Below are 23,830 nucleotides of genomic sequence, written 5' to 3' on the forward strand. Positions count from 1 at the left end.
TCATTGAACAGTCAAATGAATGTTGCTTTAATACTGTGCTTAGACCTAAAACTGAACTGGCAAGGGCCCAAGAGGTCTTGAGAAGCAGAAAAGAGGTATATGTGAGCATAATAAAACTTTCATTAACATTACAGTAAAAAGGAGAGTAGTGAGGGAGAAGAAATTCTCCAGACTGCTTAGATCCAGCATTTTTTATCATATATTCAGTAGTGAATACCTCTTTTAAAGATACAGTACATGATAACATGATACCCCCCCCCCCACACACACACACACTTTTTGGGAGACTCATGTAATCTGAAAAATAAATGGGCCCAGCAATTCAAGGAAGGCAAAATCAACGTTCATTGAACAGGAGTCCAGGCCACACAAAAGATAGGATGCACAGATAAAGCATTCTTGTCCTCACTGTTATTCACAAAATTAAACTCAGCCCAAAAGTAAAGATAATTCACAAGAAGTACTGAAAAACACATTTGGTGAACCTGTGATGCTGGGGAGTGCCTTACCTTGGCAAGCTTAACAACAAAAAATCTTGTGACTTATTCATAATAATATGAGGCAAAAATCATCTGAGGTGTAAGGCAGGCTAGTGCACAACCCACTAACCACCCAGAACTGTTCAGCTTGACAATAAAATACAAAGGAAATCTTATGGACACAAATTGTGCCTTCTTATTTGAGGCCTTTGTTAGATAAACAGCAAAATTCTTATCCAGTCTAAGCTTGTCTTTGAGAAGGGTACTTGCACACCAACCCCTGTCAAGGCCAATACTGTTAATGCAACTCATGGTCATATCCTCGTGTCTCTATCTGTAAAGCAGCCCTAAGATGCATGCAGTCTTAAAGATGGATATCCAGAGCATCTGAAGTGGATAAATTGTTGACCACAATGGGTGACTTAAGGTCTTCCATACTGATCTTCTCAAAAAGCTGGTCAAGTAAGGGAGACACCATTTATCCATTAATCCTCCTTATATTACAAGAGACCAGTTCCATATATGGAGCTGAAGACTTAGGTAGGCAAAACTGGAAATGGACAAGAAAGTCACCTGATGAAGGTACTAACTCCACTATAAAATCCATAGAATCAAGGCCAAGTTGGAATATTAAGTCCAATGAATGGCCACATTTATGAGTCATAGTGCGAGAAACTAGATGGCAAGTTTACTGTTCTCACTGTCGACCCAAATATTAAAGTTAGTCATAATTAATTACTGGGGTTGGGGGACAAGAATTAGGCTTAGAAGGAAATCTTAAAATCCTTACAGAAAAATGCCAAGGTAACCTGCTGGATTGCCTATCAGGAGAAATCTGGAATTTATAAGTTCATAGATTCATAGGTGTGTGCTAGACTAATGACCATAAGGACCTTTTTAAGCCTAGCCATGCATGTCAAATCTTTGAAAACCTCAGCTACCCTTGATAAGTGCAAACAGAGGCTTGGGAGATGAAATGTTTACAAGCAGGGCCCTGAGAGATGAACCATTAACAGGCTGCCTGTGCCAATTAGAGACCCAGGTACCAAACCAGGGATGAATTTCCTGTTCTCCATCCAATTGTCCAAATTACACATGCCTTCGTTGAAGGTTGGGCATTGAGCTGGCACCTCGGCACTGTAACAATCTACTGCCAATCATTAGCAGACTGGAGTTCCGCTGTGACTACCCCTAACCGGGAAAAGCCGAAAGAAGAAGAAGAAGAAGACACTTGAATTGGGTTAGGGGGAATATCTGCTTGACATGAATAGGGAGCATGTTTCAGAGAAATCGTATTCTTTGGGATACATACATGTCCTTCCAGCAGGTCCTGTTTATATCACAGGTAAGATTTAAGCATTTAGAACAACTAATTTTAGTGTTCTTTGCAGGACTGACATCTGACCCCAATTAATACTCAAAGGAGTTCGATAGAACAATGTCTTGCTAGACCATATCAAAATAAAAGGCATGCAAATGGCCACCTCATATCCAATTGTTTTATTCCTGCCTGCTTATAGAATACAATATCCCAAAATGGATAGAAACTTCAAGATGTGGATCAAAATGTTCATCCTGCCAGGTCTTCACAATAAAAGTCAGTTCATACTCATGTAGGAAATCCAAGACCCTGTCTAGCTTGTTCTTTATTAGGCTGGCATTAAATAAAATAGTTCTCTTTTGAAGGAAAACAGGTTTTGCCTAACAATGAAAGATTTTTGGTCATATCTGGAGGTAACCATAACCAGGTTGGGGGGTGGGGGTCCTTGTCTTTGGGCTGCTTTGATATCTGGGTCTGGCATCACTGGAAAATCCAAATCTTGACTTGACACCCAACCAGGATAGGCAAAACTGAATCTCTTTGTATCCCTACCCAATGATCCAGTGCTGTCTCCAGTTCATTTAAGTGAGACCAGGGGATGAAAAATCAAGAAACCAAATAAAAGAAGACAAAGCATGTGAAGAAGAATAGTCAGAGCCTTCTGTTCTCTTTTCTGTGGACTGTTGTTGTAAGCTGTGAACCTGTCCCATTTTCTAATGAGACTTCTTATTACCCTCCTTATGGTTCAGCCATCTTGACAATTTCTCCTGCATTTTATTGCATGCTATAGGTTAATTCCTAGTGTAAACCTTTTATACTAACTTGTTGTCTTCCTCAGACATCATTGCTTGCAACATTGAAGGGCAGCACTTTCACAGCTGATATGACATAGTCATCTGGAGTGAGAAATGCTATTAGTCAAATCTGTTTTCAAGTCAGCAGCATTTATTTTATATGCGTTATAAAATATTCATATTGATGAGATGAAATGCAGACAAAACAGAAGCTTAAAAATCATAGAATACTAAGCAGTGAGCATGGAAATGGGATCTGACAGTTAAATTGCATTACAATATGAGGAGATCGTAACACAAAAAAAATATGAAAAGGAGTTGCCCCACTCATCAGAATGAACAAGGACAAGATTGCAGTCAGTTGCTTATCTGCCAGGATCCGCCAAGTTATGCACACACTCAAGTAGCTACACCACAGACACCAGTATGATTCTATCATAGTCCCTGTGGGCATTTAATGACCTGAGACGTACTTCCCTGGATATGTCCCAGGCAGGTACTGCCTTCACCAAGGAAAGATGACTGACTCCAATAATTGGCTTAGTTTCTGGTGTCTTTCCAGGGGAATTCAATATCTGTCAGCATGGGAGGACATGGCTAACAAAACACTTTGCATTGCAAAGATGGTGTTCACCTGTCTCCCCTAGGGTTCAGAATATTTATTCACCTGTCTCCCCTAGGGTTCAGAATATTTATTCACCTGTCTCCCCTAGGGTTCAGAATATTTATTCACCTGTCTCCCCTAGGGTTCAGAATATTTATTCACCTGTCTCCCCTAGGGTTCAGAATATTTATTCACCTGTCTCCCCTAGGGTTCAGAATATTTATTCACCTGTCCCCCCTAGGGTTCAGAATATTTATTCACCTGTCTCCCCTAGGGTTCAGAATATTTATTCACCTGTCTCCCCTAGGGTTCAGAATATTTATTCACCTGTCTCCCTAGGGTTCAGAATATTTATTCACCTGTCTCCCCTAGGGTTCAGAATATTTATTCACCTGTCTCCCCTAGGGTTCAGAATATTTATTCACCTGTCTCCCCTAGGGTTCAGAATATTTATTCACCTGTCTCCCCTAGGGTTCAGAATATTTATTCACCTGTCCCCCCTAGGGTTCAGAATATTTATTCACCTGTCCCCTAGGGTTCAGAATATTTATTCACCTGTCTCCCCTAGGGTTCAGAATATTTATTCACCTGTCTCCCCTAGGGTTCAGAATATTTATTCACCTGTCTCCCCTAGGGTTCAGAATATTTATTCACCTGTCCCCCCTAGGGTTCAGAATATTTATTCACCTGTCCCCCCTAGGGTTCAGAATATTTATTCACCTGTCCCCCCTAGGGTTCAGAATATTTATTCACCTGTCCCCCCTAGGGTTCAGAATATTTATTCACCTGTCTCCCCTAGGGTTCAGAATATTTATTCACCTGTCTTCCCTAGGGTTCAGAATATTTATTCACCTGTCCCCCCTAGGGTTCAGAATATTTATTCACCTGTCTCCCCTAGGGTTCAGAATATTTATTCACCTGTCTCCCCTAGGGTTCAGAATATTTATTCACCTGTCTCCCCTAGGGTTCAGAATATTTATTCACCTGTCTCCCCTAGGGTTCAGAATATTTATTCACCTGTCCCCCCTAGGGTTCAGAATATTTATTCACCTGTCCCCCCTAGGGTTCAGAATATTTATTCACCTGTCTCCCCTAGGGTTCAGAATATTTATTCACCTGTCTCCCCTAGGGTTCAGAATATTTATTCACCTGTCTCCCCTAGGGTTCAGAATATTTATTCACCTGTCTCCCCTAGGATTCAGAATATTTATTCACCTGTCCCCCCTAGGGTTCAGAATATTTATTCACCTGTCCCCCCTAGGGTTCAGAATATTTATTCACCTGTCCCCCCTAGGGTTCAGAATATTTATTCACCTGTCCCCCCTAGGGTTCAGAATATTTATTCACCTGTCCCCCCTAGGGTTCAGAATATTTATTCACCTGTCTCCCCTAGGGTTCAGAATATTTATTCACCTGTCTCCCCTAGGGTTCAGAATATTTATTTACCTGTCTCCCCTAGGGTTCAGAATATTTATTCACCTGTCTCCCCTAGGGTTCAGAATATTTGCTAAAACTTTACCTACCCTCTTAGAGCCTTTTTAAGGCAATGCAAAATTGACAAACATACAAACATAGTAAATAAAACCCAAAGAATCCTAAAGGTGTTACTGCTTAGTGCTAGCGTGTTTGCACCTCAAGGATGATCCATGTGGCATGCCATCATTAACTTAACCTGTGGGAAATATTAGACCATGAAGTAGTACCGCCATGCTTTTATGATAACAGACTGTGGGAGAATAATTGTGTCACTTCATTAGATATGCCTTGGAATATTTTTTTCTTCTTTTTTTTGTTGCAGGGACTTTTATAACATTGTACAAAAATTCATAATTCGAAGTCAGAAACATTTTTGACCTCTAATGGTCAAAGAATAACAGAAGAACTTTTTGAGAGTACCTAAACATGCATAGTTTAAAGAGCTGGAGCAATATGGATGGCAACAACTGCTGTACACATAATGTGCAGTGAATAATTCTAACAGGCACAACCAAGTTAAACAGTTTTAACATAAACATCACAGGAGAGCAGAGGAAAAAATATTAGGACAACCTTCTGTGAGTTAAACATAAATAGAATTAGGTTTTTGGTTGCACAATCCAGTATTGTCAGACTGCCTAGGAAAACTCAACCCACAAGAGATTGAAAGCAAAATGTATAATATGCTTCTGGGTGAGATTATGATATAAATGGAATAAATAAATAAGGGTTAAGTCCAGCTTCCTCCATATGTGAGCCTGAAATAATATTTCCCCATGAAGGATTTAAGCAGAGACCTAACATCTGTTTTAATGAAAAGTACAGTTACATCCTGACTTATTCTCACATTGATTGCATTAGTAATGCCAATGGCTCATTGGTCAAAAGAAAAAAAAGAACGGGGAAAGCAGGGATCCCTGCCAAGAGTCCAAGGGGAAGGGATCAGGGATTCCCATGTTTTTAATGATACTTGCAATTAGGTTGGCATAATGTACTGGAACAGATGACTAAAACTGGAGAATAAAGCCAAATGCCAATAGGACATGCCAGAGATAATACGGCAATCAAAATGAATTCCCTATTAAAAACAGTCGATATAGTGACTAATGGTGAGGACTGTTTTGGTAAGTACTGGGAAAATGTAGTAAAGCTACCTCAAATGTGTAGGTCACTGCCCTTTAACAAGCCCAGTCTGATAAATGTTTGCTAGTCTAGGATTTAGCTAGTCTGTGCACAGTGGGGCTTTTTAGAAATTTTGATTGCTTACAAATACAATATATTAATAGCCAACTGATAAGAATAAACACTGAGAGTATGTCTCTTAACAGAAGAATTAGCACTCCCAACCTTTAATTTCAAACAGTTGTATAATGAGAAATAATGAAGAATTCTATAGATATTCAAAGGTCTGGGGCTGCTCCCAGGTTGAATCAGTATTCTCAAAACAGGGAAGAAAAAAATAAACAATAAATACTACTAATTCTAGGGAATAATCAGGAGAACTGATCGCCAAAAAATCTTGGAAAGATAGATTTGCTTTCCACAGTCCTGAGTAAAACAAAATGCTGACAGAGCAGTCCTGTCTGGGCTATATGTCATATGATTTATGCCGAAGACCAGTATGTTTCACTGGGTGATGTGATACAAGGACTCGGTAAGTAAAGTCATTCTTCTCTGCAGTGTGCTGATCTGCTTCTTTTGTATCTGAGATGAGCTGGTGAACAAACTGCAAGTCTTTCCCTTGGTCTCTATTTCTTTTAGGTTTCATAGGTTCATAGATTGGTACTAGGCTATCGGCCCTAGGGCCTATACAAGCCTAGCCATAACAATTCCCTGGCTATTTCTTTTAGATAGATAGCTGCTGTTTCAGAGAACAAATGCTTAGAAAGTGACATTGTAGATATGCCATTTTCCTAAATCAGACATACAAAAAGACTATGACTGGAAATGGAAAAAGGCCGGTGCTGCCTCTTGCTCCTTCCTTGTGATTGCCTGAAGGAACCCCATTAACTGTCGCCACACTATCAGTGGTCTAGAGCCATAGAGGTAGGTCTTTTTCTTGTTGCTTGTGAACAGCAGTGAATTTATCAAGACCATCAATCTAGTATGAACAGTTGTCATGGTGGTCATAATGGATAGGAGTAATAAAGACAGAGAATAATTCATTAATGACCACGGATAATTTATTAATGACCACCATTCTGATGAGGTTTTGCTATAGAAACAGAAGTGGAGAATCAAACATCATAATGCTAAATAATCACACAGCTGAACCACACAAAGCACTAAAGTTGCTTTTATGGAAAAGGAACTATGTCTTCCTACACCTCCATGTAAGCCTTCTTTCCCATATTCCAGTCTCTGTCTCTCTAGCTACCTTTTTAGATCTTTTCAGAAATATCCACTACGCTGAGTAAGCATGACTTGCCCTTGACGAATCCAAACAGAGACAGGTCCAGTGTTTGGAGGTTAACTATGTCCTGATTGATTAATTCCATGATATTTTTCCATGGCTTTGCACATGAGGCTGGTCAGACTTATGGGTCTGTAATTACCCTGGATTGTGGAAGGTCTTCCCTTATATAGGGGAATGACTGTAACTGTTCTCTATTCACTAGTTACTAAACCTGTAAGGAGACTGAGACTGAACAGTGCTGATAGGGGTGTGGCTAAATCATGCTTCAAGCTATTTAAGATGCATCCAGTGATATTGTCAGGCTCCACCAATGCAGTGTTTTTAGTTCTAATGGCACTTTTAGGACTTGGTCTTGTGTGATAGCTGGAGGGCGACAGTTCCACGTATATCCCTAGGGACAGATGGAGGGGAGAAAGGGTTAAAGTTAGAGCTAAATTTATTAGCCAGTACATTAGCGATATCATTAGTCTCAGTGTAGGTAACATCATTCACCATCAGCTCAGTGTATTGCTGCATTGTGCTTTTGAGCTAACAAACATAACTAAAAAAATTCCTTCTGATTGTCTTTAGCTTGGGTAGCCATTGTAGCCTCAGACTTGACTTTGGTGGATTTTATTAACTCCTAAGTTGTTTATTTATTTCAGTAAAAAGCACTCTAACATTCTAGGAATTGCTCTTCTTACTTCTGATCTAAATTAATTTTCTTTTATTATAACGTTTGTTAATATTATGGTTCCAGTATGTGGGTTTGTTTTACAGGTTTGCCCTGCATTTGTTCATGTGGGGTACAACTGCATCTATGTAGCAGTTTGCATGCTGATATAGTGTGGTGGTGTACTTTTACATGTATTCAGTATAGTTAACTGGGATTGGTGGGGATTTGAAGTTTGCAAATGCATCACTTAGGAGTAGATTGTTTGTCGTAAAGAAACTTCTAAAGGTACCTTGGGTAGGAGGGATCTCTGGTTCACAAATCAAGCTTACAAAGTGTAATTATGCTTCGAGCTCAAAGCTGCAGGAAGCATACTTCAGAGGAACACATATTATACTGATTGATCCACCATAAACAATTGTTATTCTCAAAAGGGAATCACTTTTAATATGAGTTGTAGGTCTAGCAAATAGATAATTTTTTAAACAGTTTCATTTGCCACTGTAGTGTCAAAAATAGTTTCCCAGCTGAGAAAAAATAAGAGAAGGAAGTCCTTAAAAATGAAGAAAAAAAAAAAAAACAAACAAGATAACTGGAATAATATAATGAGAAGAGCATACACTTAGCAGTTTGTATGGTGTGATTCTAATTTCAGCTCCATGAGTTTACTGTTTTAATGCTGGAGAAATGTTGGTACTGAATCAGGATGTTCCCAATTGTATACATGCACATTTTAGAAATGCTCAGTAACACATCATGTTGGCATTAATGTCATAATGTATCTAAGTGCATGTTAAACTGGAAAATATTGTGCGATCAAGGATTTATTACTTCCTGTCTTCGGTTTATTGTATTGGTATTCCCCTTCTGTGCTTGTTTCCCATCCCATACACCCCAAAACATCATATGCACACATAAAGAAAACAGTATAAAAGTCAAGAAACAATTAAGCAAGCAATAATGCCAAAAGAGGTCGTGCTACTGTATAAATAATGCACATACAGGGGTGTCCTGAGGCACGATGTGGTAACACACACCCTGCAGAGCATCATTGCTCTTAGAGAAAGGGCTCTCTGTAAAATTGTTTTGTTTTACTAGTTTGTTTTTTTATTACTATATTATTTTTTTCTTTTATATTTTGGATGTAAAACAGTTTGTGTGACTATGGTGCTGGAGGAAGTATTTTACATCAAAAATATAAGATTTTCATAGAATGTCCAGATTTTTTTTTTTTTTTTGGTCTGTTGCTCATAAAATTTGTGGCTTGCTGGCAAATCATTGGAAATTAAAGTTACTAGATAATGACACACTTTTGAGTTTCAGACTTTATTTCCTTAAATGCATGTTAAAACAAATAATTTTCTTAGCGCAACGTTTTAATTTTATAGCATCAATGTTAAATGTGTTTCTATTTTTGAGTCTTTGTCCGCCCCCTTTATTTTAGTCTTTATCCACATTCCTTGAACTAAGAGTTTGAGAGGTATGCATACTTTTTAATTTTAACTGCTCAATCCATCTCACTCACTCTCTCTCTCTCTCTCTCTCTCTCTAGCTCGCTTCCTCTCTCTCTCACTTTCATGCATACATACACTCACATAGACATAAACACAAACTCAATTTTTTTTTTGCCTTTTTTTTTACATTTTCTGTTTATTTTAATTTTACACAGTCTATACAGCAAAAGCACTACTTATCGAGCACAAAATAATAGCATCCATTAGCTTCCTTGCAGTCTGAGCACAATGGCAGCTTAATGTGCTGCCTTGAAAGGTTGGACTCATTTTGCAGTAGGCATTATGCAAGCAATAATGGCCGACATGGTGTATTGTGGAAATAATGCCTGCCCAAGGGTGTACTGAGGCCCAATACCACAGGCATACAAAAACATAGTCACATAAGAAGTTTTATATGAGGTGCACTTGAATTATAGGAACTGGTAGCACCTTGTCAAGCAGAACTTTTATCATATTATTTTACTTTTCAGGTGAAGATGATGAAGATGAAGAATGTGGAGATGAGAAACTACCTTCTTGCTTTGACTATGTGATGCACTTCCTGACTGTCTTTTGGAAAGTCTTCTTTGCTTTCGTTCCTCCTACTGAATACTGGAATGGCTGGGCTTGCTTCATCGTTTCTATTATTATGATTGGACTCTTGACTGCCGTTATTGGAGACTTGGCCTCTCACTTTGGTTGCACCATTGGTCTAAAAGATTCAGTGACAGCAGTAGTGTTTGTTGCCTTAGGGACTTCTGTGCCAGGTAAGCAATATCAATTTTATGTTGTTTAGAGTGATTATTTCTGTATGCAGTCTCAAGGTTGCAGCAAAAGATACTTGGCTGTTACTGGTCTTTTAAGGTATTACTTTCTTGAGTGGTTTGGAATAACAGAGTTTAGTAATTTGCACCAGCAGACTGTGCTTATGTTTCATTTCAGACTAGACGTTCACAATACAGTACAGTGGCAGAAGACAATAACAGAGATTAAAAAAAGCATCTCTTTGGCTGTACATTTTATTTAATCTTCCCATCTGTGAAATGCTACTGTTTGTACTAAGCATGACACTCTGATTTATATCTATGTCCTGAAAAGTAAACTTGTCTTTTTATATCATGAGATGCTAAGGTATAACATGTAGGAAGATCAACTTGGCAAAGAGCAGCTTTGAAAAGTCAATATGATTTGGAGGTCTCTGAGATATTAAGGTGACTTCAGAAAGTATTCCATAGTTTGTATTACCGGTTAGGGTTTGAAAACAATGTTTTACCTTATGATAATAACATGCCATGCACTAATTCACTATTGGCAGGGCAATGGGATTCTGGGACTGGATGCTTGGGATTTACACACAACTAAATGAAAGATTGACTTTCCATGGGGCGGGGGACTTACATAACACTTCTTGACCTGGGATTCAGATTACTGGCTAAAGCTCTTGCCACCCCTATAGTGCCTTTTTTAGGCAAGGTTCAAAGGATAAAACCACCACCGTAACAAATAGAAACAGGCAAAATCTGAAGGTAATGCTACTCAATGCTAGAAGTCTAAACCTCAAAATGCACTCTCTCGAGGCACTCCTAAAAATGGAGAACATTGATATCTGTGCAGTAGCTGAGACCTGGTTCAAGGCTCCAGAGAGCACCCCTGCAATACCAGGCTACAATTCTTACCACACTTTTCGGCCACAAAACCAGGACCGAAACATTAAAGGTGGAGGAGTGTCCATATTCACCAAGGATATTCACACCTCCAGGCTAGTTGCCCAACACAATGCATCTGAAATTCTCCAGGTGCAACTAACACTAGGTAAGACTGCAATCCAAATTGTAGCTTGCTACAGATCCCCAACCATGCCCCAAGATTCTCACTACACCTTTCTAAACATACTGGAAAATATTAAGATACAAACAAACACCCTAATACTGGGTGATTTCAACTACCCTGCCATTAATTGGGAAAACTACTCAGGTACCAACTCCTTTTCCCAATGGTTCTTGGAATTCATAAATTCCAATGCCCTGGATCAACTAATCAATTGTCCCACCAGGGGCTCCAATATCCTAGACCTGGTCATTACCAACATGGGAGATTGATGCTCCACACCAGTGGTCACCCCCTCATTGGTCAGGTCTGACCATAAGCAAATCACCTTTGACATCCACATTCCACCCCCACCCCCTAGTAAGGAAACCTCCTTAAAAAACTTCTCCAAAGCCAACTTCAAGCTACTGAAGTCAGAAGTGACAAACTTCATAACACCCACGCAGATGGGATCTTGAAGTTCGACTGCAGAATCCTACACTAAGGCACTGTACGAGCACATCCACTCGTGCATGAATCGTGCCATCCCAAATAGAACCAAGATGCTCTTCTCCAAAAAAAGAAAGCCAATCTGGTGGTCCCCTGCTTTAAACAAACTATACAACAGAAGGAAGAAACTGTTGCAAAAAAGAGGAAAATCCCAGGATGCAAAAAACCCCCTCACCAGCCTCAGTAAGAAGCTGAGATCCCTCATAAAATCCTCAAAAGCTAGTTACGAAAATAAAATTGCCAAAGATTCCAAAGACAACCACAAGGCATTCTATAGTTATGTCAAGAATCTAAATGGCAATGCTCAGATCTGTTCTGAGTTACAACAGAATGGCATTAAATATACTGATCCCAAGGATATTGCCAATATCCTGGCAGATCGATTTAATGTCAACTTCACCTCACTCTCACCCCCTAAAGGGCCCATCTCAATACCAAAAGATTGCCAAATTTCGATAATCATGGCCACACAGGTAGAAACTGCACTCTCCAAAGCTAAGAATACAGCATCCATGGGACCAGATGACATCCCAGGCTGTGTACTACATGAACTACAAAATGAAATGGCACCTCACCTAAGTGTCATGTTTAATCATAGCCTCACCTCAGGCTTCGTGCCCACTGAGTGGCGCGCAGCTACAATTATCCCACTCCACAAGGGGGGGGGTCCACCTTGGATCCCAGGAACTATCGTCCCATCAGTCTGACAAGCCTGATCTGCAAGGGCATGGAACTCATTATCATGGAACTTATAAACAAAGACATTGGCAACCTTCAAACATTAGACCCCACCCAGTTTGGGTTTGTGAAGGGCCGATCTTGTCTCCTGAATCTGACTGACTTCTTCGAATCAGTCTCCAGAGCTGTGGACGAGGGTAAGGCAGTCCACACAGCCTATCTGGACCTCGCCAAGGCCTTTGACACCATCCCCCACTCTGGAATCATAGATAAACTTACTAAGCTGGGCATAAATCCCTATGTCATTCGATGGGTTGCTAATTGGCTTACTGACAGAACCCAGACAGTAAAAGTAGCCGACTCCAAATCCAGCTCCAGACAAGTGACAAGTGGAGTACCTCAGGGTTCAGTCCTGGGACCACTCTTGTTTGGCATCTACTTCTCTGAAGTACAGGCCAACACTAAGGGACTCTGGCTAACAAAGTTTGCAGATGACTGCAAACTGGGAGCCATTATTGAATCCCCAAATGATGTGGATATTCTACAAAAGGGCCTTACAGAAACAAATGCCTGGTGCCAGAGCCATGGATTTAAGCTTAATGCTAAGAAATGTATAGTTATCCCCTTTGGAAAAAAACATGTACCCATGAATTACCACATAGGTGGCAGGACACTAAACATCAAAAGTGTGATGAGAGACTTAGGGACACAGGTGGACAGTGGTCTCACTTTCGATAACCACATTGCCACAACAATCAGGAAATCCTTCTATGTGGCACACCTCATCACTAAGGGCTTTTCATCCAGAAAAAAGGAGGTCATTGTCCCACTGTACTCATCCCTCATTAGACCCATTATAGAGTATAATGCCCCGTTTGGTATGTACCTCACAAGACATCTGCAACAGCTTGAAAGGCCACAGAAATACCTCACTAAAAAAATCACAGGCCTAAAGCAGATGCCATATACTGACCGTCTAAAAAAACTCCAGCTATACTCTGTGGCATATCATCTACTCAGAGGCGATCTCTGCTTAACATACAAGGCCATGTCAAACCCTGAGCTGTTTGACATGCTCCGCTTAAAGAAATCCCAATCCCTCAGAGCCACACGCTCCAGGGATCTAAACCTTGTCATCACAATGAACAAAACATGCTAGAGGGATAGGTTCCTGACCCAGAGACTCCCCATACTCTGGAATAGATTGCCCATATATATTAAGCAGAACGCCTCTTTGGCCCTCTTCAAAAGGAACCTTGATGATTGGATGGGAGATAGGAAATTCACCCCGGGGATCATGTCAGTCGCCCTGCTAGACAGGGGCCTGGAGAAGTAAATATTATGGGAAGAAATATCCAGGGAATTGTTATGGCTAGGCTTGCATAGGCCCTAGGGCCGATAGCCTAGTACCAACCTATGAACCTATGAACCTATGACCTGACATAAAATTATATTTCCCATATACTAGTCCATGTGCATGGCTGGTACCATTATCAAGTCTTATGCCACTGTCATCTGCTGTAGCACAGGGTGTCAGTATTTCACTTCTTTGTTTAATGAACTTCTCATCCAGGTAGTGCAAGATGTTACTCTTGTTCCAATGCAGGTTATCCAGAAATGCAACACAGAGTCTTATTTTAAACTACTGAAATGACAGAATGAACTGTGCGGTGAAGTAAAAAGATGTATTTTATTGTAATTACATATTTTGAATATCATAAAAAAGCTGATTGCTGAAAATGACAACAAACAATAAGTGAGGTATAAATGAGCTATTGTGAATGTTACCCCTAGTAAGCTATGATTAAATAAAACAGTATTTATTAATTTCTGTATGTAACTATAGTGGACTTATACAACATATTTGCCCCATGATGACATCTTAAAACTGACACGTCAGATGACTATTTGTGAAACTGCTTTATATTCTGTTACCTGGGATGGCAGATATTTAGGCTAGTCAAATCACACTGGATATGACCTTTATGGTGCTCCAATCTTTTTATATATATTTTGGCACATTGACATGCACATACAGGGGTATTAACTATAGGTTCACTTTTTAATTCATGAATCAGATTTATTGTTTCCATGATGGTATAAACAGAAAATATGCTGCTATCGCAGACATTTTTATGTTAATTTAAAAAACATTTTAATATATGCTTCTTTATTCTCAGAATGCTATACCTCTCTTACTTAGTACAATAATAATTTCATCTGTTGTCTTTGCAAATATATGCCACAATTTTCCCTTATGATTTTTTTATTAAAACCTTGCCACAAATGCACCAGTTCATTAATGTATTAAATGTTCCATCACTTTCCTCTGATTATTTCCCTTTTTCAGTGCCTTGTTCTCTCCCTCGTCCTTCTCGCCTGTTCCAGACAACTTTGCTATTTCTTCACTATTGTCATGTAAGACTTGAGAACACTTCTAACCACTTCTGTTCATTCATTCATTCATTCATTCGTTCAGCTTTCCAATATCCTTATTATCCTGCCAAAAATGTGACGCCAGCAACTTTCCTATATGACAATGAAATTAAAGCAGAAATGTTGTCTTGGAGGGGATGTCATTGCATAAGCTGACAGCCCTCTCACCATGTATTTAAATAAAGACACACACAGAAAGACATTTCAATCACACTCATCTGTAGGAAATTTAGGGGCTCACCATTTCACCTATTTTCATGTCTTTGGAGTGTGAAAAGAAACTAGTGATTCCAAAAAAGGACTGGAACAATAAGACTCCACACAGAAGGGAGAGAAACTGAGTTTCTAAATCAACACTTTCTGTTTTATCAGCTTTCTCTCTGCCCCTAAGTCTCAGCCGTCACTTATATCTCACTTCCTTTGCACAACACAAATGATTCCTCTCATCATTCTAGTGTTAGCAGATGAATTTGATGGTATTCTCCACTAAAGGTCACAGCTTGTCTGTTATTTGCTTTATTAAAGGTTTTATGCCATGGTGGTTATGAGCTTTCTCTCTTTTGTGTTTTAATATCTTTCTAGTATTATTACAACTGACCTTAGCATGCCACTTTTTTACCCATCCCATAACATTTGCATCTACTATCTGTGTTATTTCCAGAGGTGTCCTCCCATTCATCACACACCTGTCCCCATCTCTTCATCACCCATTCAGTCTCACAGTATAATCAGTATTGCCATCCACTTATCCACATCTTCAAAGTCATGATATCTACGCTTTCGTCCTTTTTATGGCAGGTAAGATGATAGCAGAAAACATTTGTGCATCACAGAACTCAGATTAACAAGCAGAGTCCTCATTCATCTGCTGAAAGAATTGCAAAATTCAACCCTTTCTAGAACTTTATACAAAATTGGTCATTACACCAAGTCAATCACCATTCTGATGTCATGTAACATAATGTCCACCCTTTCCTTTCTTCTGAAAATGTAAGTGCAACACTGATACTGTTTTTTTTTTTTTTCATTTTAAACTGTAGTAAATGCTTTCTACATGAGTAGCTGCTACAGTCAATGTAGATTACTAAAGCACCTCAGTTCTGAAATCCTGAGACGGAGACTATTACAACAGGAAAAAAAAAAATCTTCATTAATTTTGTTTTACATACTGGAAATTTTTTTTTTACATTTTAAACTGTAACACGTTGCTTGATTCCTACCCTAATGCAACAAATCACACCCCACCAAATCCATGACCCTCTCGAGTGTCTTTCTGAACCAACATTTTGGTGCAGAAAAAAAGTAAGTGCTAGCCTCTTGATCGTGCTCCCTGACACTTTGTGCCCAGGATAAATTGCGCCCTTTGCATTACTGCTGGTAATGTACATGCATTGAAGACCTGTTGACATTGTCTGATTCTTCTCCTTAACAATTTGGACCCAACGCAGCTGCTCCCTTTTCCGCACTGTATATATCCTAGTAGTAATACTTCATAGACTGTGTATTGCTTTTAGCAGGATAAGCTGCTAATTTTTAGAGTAAATCAGCTGGACAGTATTGTAAATGGACAGAAGGTAAGTACTTTAAAAGGACAGAGGATGGATGTGGTAATGCTTCCAGACTGTGTACAGTTTAGAAGTATAAGCCTAGAGGCTGTCGTTTAATTAGTCAGTCATGTGCTTTCATTGGAATACGTATGTGAGTCATACTGCACTGAGTTTCCTTCTCACAACTATGCTAGAGAATGTCACCTCTGATATTAACAAAGCATGAAAGCTTAGAAGCCATCTAAACAAAATGTGAAAATAATAATAATTATTATTATTATTACAAGTTTTCAGAGCTGCGGTGGTGGTGCTGCGGTAACGTTGTCTCCTCACAGTAAGACGTTGTCCTGTTTGATTCTCAGCTAGAGCGTCTTCTGTGTGGAGACATGCATGAATGGGCATACCTTCACTGAAGGTTGTGCGTCAAGGCCGGCAACTCGGCACGTAAAAATCTACTGCCAATCATAAGCAGACCGGAGTTCCGCTGTGGCGACCCCTAACCGGGAAAAGCCGAAAGATACAGCATTATTATTACAAGTTTTCAGGTACAATGTATTACTAGATTAATACATTTCCAACTGATGAAATGAAAGGGCTTTAAACACATCATTGATAATTTTTTATGGTTCTGTGGGGTGAAAGGCTTACTGCTTGTATTCCTTCAGGTAAGACTTATTTTTGCAAATGCTAAACATCTGCCTCTATTGGTCCATTGCTGCTGTCATCTAAAATCGCTCTCTGCCCCCCCACACACACAGCAAATAAAGTAAGAGAAGAGGCGCCTTGTTGGTGTTAGCATCCCCTTTGTGGCATAACAAAGCAGCATTTGTCTGTTGTTTTTCAACAAATTGGAAAGGTAAGAACATCCTTAAACAGATTTAAACAAATTCACGCATCTTTAAAACTAACATCAGTCTGAATCATTTTATTTATTTATTTTGTCTTTATTAGCTCCTGAAAAAACTGAACATGGCATTTCCATCATTCACAATTCTGTAATGTTTTAAACATTTTAAAAGATCCGAAAATGTCCCGCAATTATAATAGATTCTTCCTTGGACCCACTTAAATGTAAATAAATGATTATTTACAAATGCTGTGTGTGCTGTCTCATTGGGAAATCTTGACTGTTTCCTCACAGATCCCCGCTGAAGTAACTTGCAGAGATGTGGCCTGTCACATGCAGCACAGCAGAATTGTGGGAACAAAGAGCTAGGACACAATTCTGTAAAAGTTACTGGCATGCATGTTACCGCACAAAACAACAAACCTTACACACTTAGTTCTTATCTCGACTGTCAGGACTACATTCACAACATTTGCTATTTCAGATGGCTGACTTATGAGTGTAAACTGTATGCTTTTAGTCCACTGTGTGGGAACCACTTGGAAGGATGTTGAAACAAGCAGCCATAAATGCTGTGTGTGTTCTGTAAATGTTATGCATCATCATGTCATTTGTATATGTGTACATCATTTGGTACATGGTGTCTTGACTGTAAAAAGCTGACAGAATACTGTAGATAGCAGAACAGTCTGCACTTCTAACTCAGTACCAAGCACAATTAATGGAAAAATATGGAAAGTATGTTAAAAATCTGTTTAAAAAGTCCCCTGGGAGATTAAAGCTTCCATCCAGTCAAACAAGCAAAGTTGTAGGAGGTAAGGGAAGGCATTATGGACTTTAACCCATTCATTTCTTAGCAAAGCAAAGGCAGAATGTATGTTGGGGATGCAGAGCCCACCACATTATTTAGATAAATATTGTCATTTATGTTATAAGCATCCACATGTATGTTTAAAAGTTATTATGTATCCCCCCACACACCACCCTAACTATGTATTCTAATTGCAGGGTCACACTACACTGGGGAAAGGGCATAATGCTTTGAATTTCATGTGTCGGTGTTATCAGTTTCGCTCAAATGAGTTTTTGGTGTTTTAAGCGTTAGGTGTTTTGGTCTCTGAAAAGTTTGTCGATCATATGAGCTTTCCATCATATGAAGTAGACCCAAATATATATCTATATCTATATATATATATATATATATATAGACATATATATATATATACATATATATATATATATATATATATATACATATACACACATATATATATATATATATATATATAAAATAAATAATATAAAATGCATATATGTTCTATATTACATTCATTACTCCATAATAATATTATAAGCACCATAGAAGAACAACACTAAAAATATACATGTGTAGTAACAATATTAAAAATATATCATTATAAACTCTAAAGTACAACTAGGATAAATAAACATCATGATTTCATTTGTTTCTTTTTAATAAAGATTTTATACTAACAGATGATTTAAAACCCAATTCTTTTTCAGCTTGTAACATAAGAATCCATTTACACTCTACTAATTCTGTTTCATTTGTAATATCATGCCTTCTTATCTCAGACATGTGTCGGTGTTATCAGTATCGTTCAAATGAGTTTTCGGTGTTTGGAGTTTTAGGTGTTTTGGTCTCTGAAAAGTTTGTCGATCATATGAGCTTTCCATCATATGAAGTAGACCCATATATATATATATATATATATATATATATATATATATATATATATATATATATATATATATATATATATATAGATATATAGATATATAGATATAGATACAGACATTAAGAAGGTTCATGGTCTGCACTCTTGTGGGAGAAGAGGCTGGACTCTGCCCTTCTGAGCTGGGAATTTTTGGTTAAAGGCTTATAGTGCCTGCATATTTGAACTATTTCTTACTGTAATTGGTACACCTTGTTTGCTGTAGCACAGACTAGATCCAGGCCTGCTGAATCTAGTTTTGTTTGTATGCTTGTTATTTCTCTGAAAAGCAATTCCACCAAAAACGCGGCTTTTCAGCGCTTCTGTGGATCCCTAGTGATATCTGCATTGCTTACTGTACTTATTTCCATGTTTCACTTGAAAGAAAGTTACTGTTTGTCATTTTTGCATTTAAGTTACCTGGCACTTGCTCACTAAAGCAATTATATAAGTCAGCACTAAAAAATTAAAAGCACTACACCCTCACAAACTCCCCCTGGAGTACCTTGCTCCCCATTGGCCATTTTTTTCAATTATAAAGAAATTCCCAATACTATTCTAGCATGTCCAAAGGTCAGTTGTCAATCTCCTCTCCAGTCCAGCTGGTGAATCTGGGAATCTTGAGGCAATGTTACAACTGCCTCATGTACACAGACAACCATCTCCTCCTCCCAACAAATTCCAACACATGTGAGAGATACAACCATGTAGCCAAACTGGAGGCTAAGCTCTCTCAACTCAGTACTGGCGTAACCAGTCAGGAGGAGAAGGAAACCACACTCACTACAATTCCAGTCTCACATAGACTTACCATGACAGCAAACCAAACACATAAACACACAAAAACATACTTGGAGGCTCTAAATAAAAATCTGCCTGAGCAGCAGAGACCTCCAAAGCAGACACCCAAGCAACCGCTACCCCAAAACAATACACGTGCAACACATAGCTCACAAAGCCAGTGTGCCGAACAGTCACAGCCCTTAAGGCTTAACAACACACCTGATACACTTGTAAAAGGTGACTCTATCATCAGGCACACTGACGTCCCACTCACCAGGCTGAACAAGGAGAAGGTCACGGTGAGCTGCCTGTCGGGCGCTAGGATCCGCCACATAACACAAGCACTCAGGTCACTCCAAGGCAAGTACAAATATGACTCAGTCATTGTCCTTGCTGGTGTGAATGACCTGAGACATACCTCCCTGGACTACATGAAAACAGATATAGAGGAGCTCTCTGAGCATGTAGCCCAGGACGGTATGACCCTGACCTTGAGTAGCATCTTACCCTCACCAAGAATGATGCCACAGTATGAAGACAAGATTATCAATTTCAACAAATGGCTTAAGTATTGGTGTCATTCAAAGGGGATCCAATGCCTGTCAGCCTGGGATGACATGCTCGACAAGCCACGATGCTTCGCTAGGGACGGCTTGCACCTGTCACCCCTGGGCTTTTGGATATTGGCAAAGGCTCTTGCTACCCCCATAGTGCCTTTTTTAGACAAGGCTCAAAAGACAAACCCACCTCCATAGGTATCACAAGGGATAAGAAACTAAGAGTAATGCTACTCAACGCCAGAAGTCTAAACCTCAAGATGCATGCACTCGAAACTCTCCTTAGCATGGAGAACATCGATATCTGTGCAGTAACAGAAACCTGGTTCAAGGCTCTCGAGAGCACCCCAGCACTACCAGGTTATACCTCATACCATGCTTTTTGGCCCCAAAACTTGGACCGAACCACAAAAGAGGGGGAGTATCAATATTCGTCAAAGATACCCACACCTCCAGGTTGGTGGCACAGCACGAAGCATCAGAGACTATCCATGTGCAACTAACAGTGGGTAAAACTGCCTTCCAGTTTATAGCCTGCTACAGACCACCCTCCCAAACCCAGGAACCCCACTCGGCCTTCCTGAGAACACTGGAAAATATGAAGGTCTCTCCAAACACCATTATATTGAGTGACTTCAACTACCCAACCATAGACTGGGAGCATTACTCTAGCTCCAACACCCTAGCCCAAAGGTTCCTAGAATTTATAAACTCAAATGTAATGGAACAACTTGTTACCACTCCCACAAGAGGTGAAAACATACTGGACCTGATCATCACCAACATGGGGACTCTATGCTCCAGACCAGAAGTGTATCCCTCACTGGTAAGATCAGACCATAAACTAATCTCACTGGATATTCACATCCTGACCCCACCCCATGCCCAGAAAACCACAGTGAAAAACTTCTCTAAAGCAAATTTCACACTCCTCAAAACCAAGGTGGAATCTTTCAAAGCCCCCGGGCCTGTGGATAATACGGTCCAGACTGCAAAATCCTTTATAAACGCATTCTATGAACACCTTCAGGAATGCATGGATCATGCAATCCCAAATAAAACCAAGACCCAATCCTCCAAAGGCAGATGTCCTGTCTGGTGGACCCCAGCCATAAACAAACTATACAACAGAAGGAGGAAGCTACTACATGATAGAGCAAAATCACAAAAAGGGAAGGCATCTCTGATCAGTATTAGCAAAAACTACGGGCACTCATAAAATCGTCTAAGGCCAGCTTCAAGAGAAAAATTGCACAGGACACTAAGGATAATCACAAGGCTTTCTTTAGTTATGTTAGGAACCTGGGTGGGAATTCCCAGATATGCTCAGAATTAGTCCAAAATGACAAAAATACACCAAACCCACAGACACTGCCAAAATCCTAGCTGACAGGTTCAGCGCAAACTCCCCTCCCCACCAAAAGGGCTATTATCTATCCCAGCAGAGTGCTGCCCCCCTGACATCTCAGATGCTCAGGTAAGAGCTGCCCTCTCCAAAGCAAGAAACACAGCATCAATGGGACCAGACAGTGTCCCGGGCTGCGCCCTACATGAACTCCAAGAAGAGCTAAACCCAAACCTAAAACTACTGTTCAATCTCACCCTTACTACAGGATATGTACCCAAAGAGTGGCGTACAGCAACAGTGGTCCCTCTCCACGAAGGTGGTGCCTCAATGGATCCTGGAAACTATTGCCCCATAAGTCTCACTTGCTTGGTCTGCAAAGCTATGGAAAGGATCATCATGGACCTTATAAATAAAGATATTGGGGACCTGCAGACACTGGATCCTACCCAGTTCGGCTTTGTTAAGGGCAGATCCTGCCTCTTGAACCTGGTCGATTTCTTTGAAACAGTCACCAAGGCCATTGACAAGGGGAAGGTGGTCCACACAGCCTACCTGGACCTCGCAAAAGCCTTTGATACAATACCCCACTCGGGCATTATAGATAAGCTCGCCAGCTTAAATATAAACCCCTATGTCACTAGATGGGTTGCAAACTGGCTCAAGGACAGAACCCATATGGTTAGAATAGCTGGAGCCATGTCAGACTCCAAACCAGTTACAAGTGGCGTCCCACAAGGCTCAGTTCTGGGACCACTCTTGTTCGGTATATATTTCTCTGAGGTACAGGTCAACATGGAAGGACTGTAGCTGACCAAGTTCGCAGATGATTGCAAACTGGGCGCCATAATAGACTCTCCAGCCGACACAAGCATCCTCCAAAAGGGCCTCATAGAAACGGACAACTGGTGCCAGAGCCATGGCCTCAAGCTAAATGCCAAAAAGTGTATAGTCATCCCCTTTGGCAAAAACAAAGTGCCCACAAATTACCACATAGGTGGTAATCCATTAAGTACAGAAGAAGTAATTAGGGACCTGGGGTCCCAAGTTGATAGCAATCTCTCATTTGACAACCATGTGGCCAATGTGGTTAGAAAACATTTTATATAGCCCACCTAATCATGAAGGGATTCACATCTAGATCAGGGGAGGTCATCGTGCCTCTTTACTCATCCCTCATCAGGCCCATAATTGAGTACAATGCCCCTTTTGGGATGTACCTTACCAGACGCCTGCAGCAACTGAAAAGACCCCAAACGTACTTCACCAAGAGGATCAAGGGGCTCAAACGGATGCCGTATGCTGCCCGGTTAAAGAAACTCCAGCTCTACTCAGTGGCATACCGCCTGCTCAGAGGCGATCTGTGCCTGACATATAAAGCCATGTCCAACCTGGAATTAATGGACATGCTGCACCTCAGAAAATCCAAATCCCATTGAGCTACGCGCTCAAGGGACTTGAACCTCAGCACTGAAATAAATAGGACATGCTGGAGGGACAGATTCATAACCCAGAGGCTCCCTTCACTCTGGAATAAAATCCCAGTCCAGGTTAGGCAGAGTCCCTCATTGACTGTCTTCAAGAGGAATCTTGATGAGTGGATGGGAGATCGTAGATTTACCCCGGGTATCACTTCTGTGTCACTGTTAGACAGAGGCACAGTATACTAACCTTGAAAAAGGGCATAGCAAAATTAATTTAATATGGGTGGCGAAAGCCATACACACTCTGGCTAGGCTTATAAATGCCCTAGGGCAGATAGCCTAGTATGAACCTATGAACCTATGAATATATATATATATATATATATATATATATATATATATATATATATATATATACATGTATATCTACCTATATATATATATATATATATATATATATATATATATATATATATATATATATATATATATATATATATATATATATATATATATTTTTTTTTTTTATTTATTTAACATTTTGTTGACCGGGAAAGTCCGACTAGGTTCCACAGATCCTGTTTTCAGTGGAGGCCCAGGGAGAAATGCTCCAGATGCACATCTTTAGAATGTGGGAGGAAACCCACGTGAACACAGGGAGAACATGCAAACTCCTCACAGAAGGCACCCTGGCCGAGAATCAAACCAGAGAACCTCTTGCTGTGAGGCGACAGCATTAACCGCTGCACCCCTGCGCCACCCCATTATATATATATATATATATATATATATATATATATATATATATATATATATATATATAAAAGAAATAAAATAAAATGCATATATGTTCTATATTACATTCATTACTATAATAATATTATAAGCACCATAGAAGAACAGCACTAAAAATATACATATCTAGT

At 39.8% G+C, this 23,830-nt stretch overlaps 1 protein-coding gene across 7 annotated transcripts in view; it reads left to right on the forward strand.

The window, feature by feature from the left end:
• The window catches only part of SLC8A1 (solute carrier family 8 member A1), a 2,780,038-nt gene that overhangs the window by 2,634,227 nt on the left and 121,981 nt on the right, over positions 1-23,830 (forward strand). For all 7 annotated transcript variants that reach the window (XM_044057347.1, XM_044057374.1, XM_044057383.1 and 4 more), the window contains one exon: positions 9,727-10,002. In XM_044057347.1, coding sequence (XP_043913282.1) covers positions 9,727-10,002 — 276 coding nt within the window. The remainder of the gene's footprint in view (positions 1-9,726; positions 10,003-23,830) is intronic.

The sequence above is a fragment of the Protopterus annectens genome, chromosome 1.part2 (assembly GCF_019279795.1).
Source record: "Protopterus annectens isolate FY-2018-M chromosome 1.part2, PAN1.0, whole genome shotgun sequence".
In the NCBI taxonomy this organism is placed as follows: Eukaryota; Metazoa; Chordata; order Ceratodontiformes; family Protopteridae; genus Protopterus; species Protopterus annectens.